The sequence below is a fragment of a genome, unplaced genomic scaffold, assembly GCF_019419815.1.
Source record: "Pyrus x bretschneideri cultivar Hongxiangsu unplaced genomic scaffold, Pyrus_bretschneideri_v1 Contig76, whole genome shotgun sequence".
Taxonomy (NCBI): Eukaryota; Viridiplantae; Streptophyta; class Magnoliopsida; order Rosales; family Rosaceae; genus Pyrus; species Pyrus x bretschneideri.
The window spans coordinates 109,040-111,391 of record NW_025999816.1 but is presented as its reverse complement, the minus strand read 5'-3'; the positions used below and the strand labels follow the sequence as shown (position 1 = coordinate 111,391).

Genomic DNA, 2,352 nt, shown 5'->3' with positions numbered 1-2,352 from the left:
TTCAAAACTTCAAGTACAGTCACAACAAAATAAATAAATAAATGTTTCATTAAAGAAAGTCAATTTTATTACAAAAGAAAAGAAAAAAAAATACATATGTTACTATGTATTAGAAATATATATATATATATATATTCTCTATCCCCAAAAAAAAAAAAAAAAAAAAAAAAAAAAAAAAAAAAAAAAAAATAGAGGAAGGGAATGCATGTATATGTGTTCTCCCAAAATCAGAAAAAATAAATAAAAAAATTAAAAAAATTAAAAAAAAAATATATATATATATATATATATAAAAAAAAATCAGCAAAGTCTAAACCCAGCGGCCGAATCGGCCTGGTCATTCAAAGCCTTCCAAGCTTTATCAAGTATAGACTGAAGATGCTCTGTGCTTCAATTCGAAGTGGTCGACGACACCGCCGTCCACACCAACTGCAGTTCCTCGCCCCCAAGTCACCATCTTCTCCTCTCCTTCCCTAAACCAAAAATCACAGAGTTCCTCTCAGATCTCCAGATCCAATCCTTCGCCGACCTCCGAAGCTCGAACAACAATGGCGGCAACCACCCCCTCCCCCCGCGAAGAGAACGGCTACATGGCCAAACTCGCCGAGCAACCCGAGCGCTACGAGGAGATGGTCGAGTTCGTCGAGAAGGTCTCCGCCTCCGCCGAGAAAGAGGAGCTCACCGTCGAGGAGCGCAACCTCCTCTCCGTCGCCTACAAGAACGTCATCGGCGCCCGCCGTGCCTCCTGGCGCATCATCTTCTCCATCGAGCAGAAGGAGAAGAGCCGCGACAACGATGACCACGCCGCCTTGATCCGTGACTACCGATCTAAGATCGAGACCGAGCTCTCCAACATCTGCGACGACATTCTCAAGCTCCTTGACTCCAGCCCCATCAGCCGCATCAGTCTCTCTCTCTCTCTCCATCCTGGATGTCAAACTGTACGGTGGAGTCCTGCACAGTTGAGACCAGCGATGGAGTCAAGCTCAGCACTTGGCTCTTCAGGCCCAGAGAAGAAGAAGACAACAAGGAGGGTAGCCCTGTGGTGGTTCTGGTGCACCCATACTCCGTCCTTGGCGGCTGCCAAGGCCTGTTGAGAGGAATAGCAGCTGGGTTGGCAGACAGCGGTTATAAAGCTTTGACCTTTGACATGAGAGGGGTTGGGAGGTCAACAGGGAGGGCTTCTCTCACTGGGTTTGCAGAAATTAAGGATGTGATTTCTGTGTGCAAATGGGTTTGTGAGAATCTGTCTGCTGACAGGATTTTGTTGGTGGGTTCTTCTGCAGGTGCTCCAATTGCAGGCTCCGCAGTAGATCAGATAGAACAAGTCGTGGGCTATGTTAGTCTGGGGTATCCTTTCGGCATGCTTGCCTCAATCCTTTTCGGGAGACACCAAAAGCCGTACTACGATCCACAAAACCCTCCAGCACGTCGGCAAGTGCTGCAAGAACTTCGCTGGGATGCAGCTGACAAATGCAGTGATCGGGCCAAGCGTGGTGGAGGCGATCGTGACATTCGTGCCCAACCTAAGCTTTCTGTCTCTGAGGAGGTCGCAGATCCCGAGGGAGTTGATGGTGATGCTGCTCAAGGAGATGAAGAACCTGGTGCTGTTGGACGTGAGGGAGTGTGTCGGGTTCAACCAGCAGGACGAGGAGATTTTGCGGCTGGCTTCGGAGATTCCTACGTTTCTGTGTCAGGGGGCGAGGATTTGTTCCCAGGAGCACCTGTTGCGTATGTCGGATGGGTCATTGGTTCATGTCATTGCCCTGGATTAGTTAGCGAGATTGTGTAACAGTTCTACCGACCAAATCGGAATAAATAAAAGACTGGACTTTCTTAAAAAAATTCGAGCAAAGGTGGAACAATCCCAGAAGTAGAGCTACAACATCAAATTTCTTTCGCAACACATCCACTTCCTCAAACTCGAATAAGGGGAAAACATTCTCACATTGTCATTATAGCATTCCCACAATTAAGGGAATTCTTACTCAAGCTTCCAGTTCCATCACGGATTCAGTTCCTGCTTCACATTGGAGGCCGACTGCATGCAGTGGTTGTGAAATACAGCCCAGAAGGTAAGATTTTGCAAATATTGGAAGATAGCGAGGGGGAGTTTGTTGGCTGTGCTCAGTGGCTGTGATCTACCCTCTGCTCATCACCTAGCGCCGCCGCAATTCCTCCACTTCAGGCTTGACGCCTTGCACTACCTCGAGCTCGTCACCCTGGCCACCATGATCAAAATCAACGAAGAGCTTCATTGACCGCTGTCAAACGACTAGCCGGTCTTCAAACTCGACGCGTTACACTCTGCTTCAAGCTCTGGCTGCTTCTGCACTTCCGCCATGGCTGCTG

At 47.9% G+C, this 2,352-nt stretch overlaps 2 protein-coding genes across 2 annotated transcripts; both read left to right on the top strand.

Moving 5' to 3' along the window:
* Positions 1-462: 462 nt before the first annotated feature.
* Positions 463-908, top strand: LOC125472881 (14-3-3-like protein; the record flags this gene model as incomplete). Its single annotated transcript, XM_048574903.1, has 1 exon — positions 463-908. A coding segment is annotated over exon 1 (360 nt), but the record flags the coding sequence as incomplete, so codon positions are not given.
* Positions 909-914: 6 nt separating this feature from the next.
* On the top strand, positions 915-1,808 carry LOC125472893. The gene has a single exon (XM_048574961.1). The coding sequence runs from the start codon at positions 932-934 to the stop codon at positions 1,790-1,792; it is 861 nt and encodes a 286-aa protein (XP_048430918.1). The 5' UTR covers positions 915-931; the 3' UTR covers positions 1,793-1,808.
* The last annotated feature ends 544 nt before the right edge of the window (positions 1,809-2,352 follow it).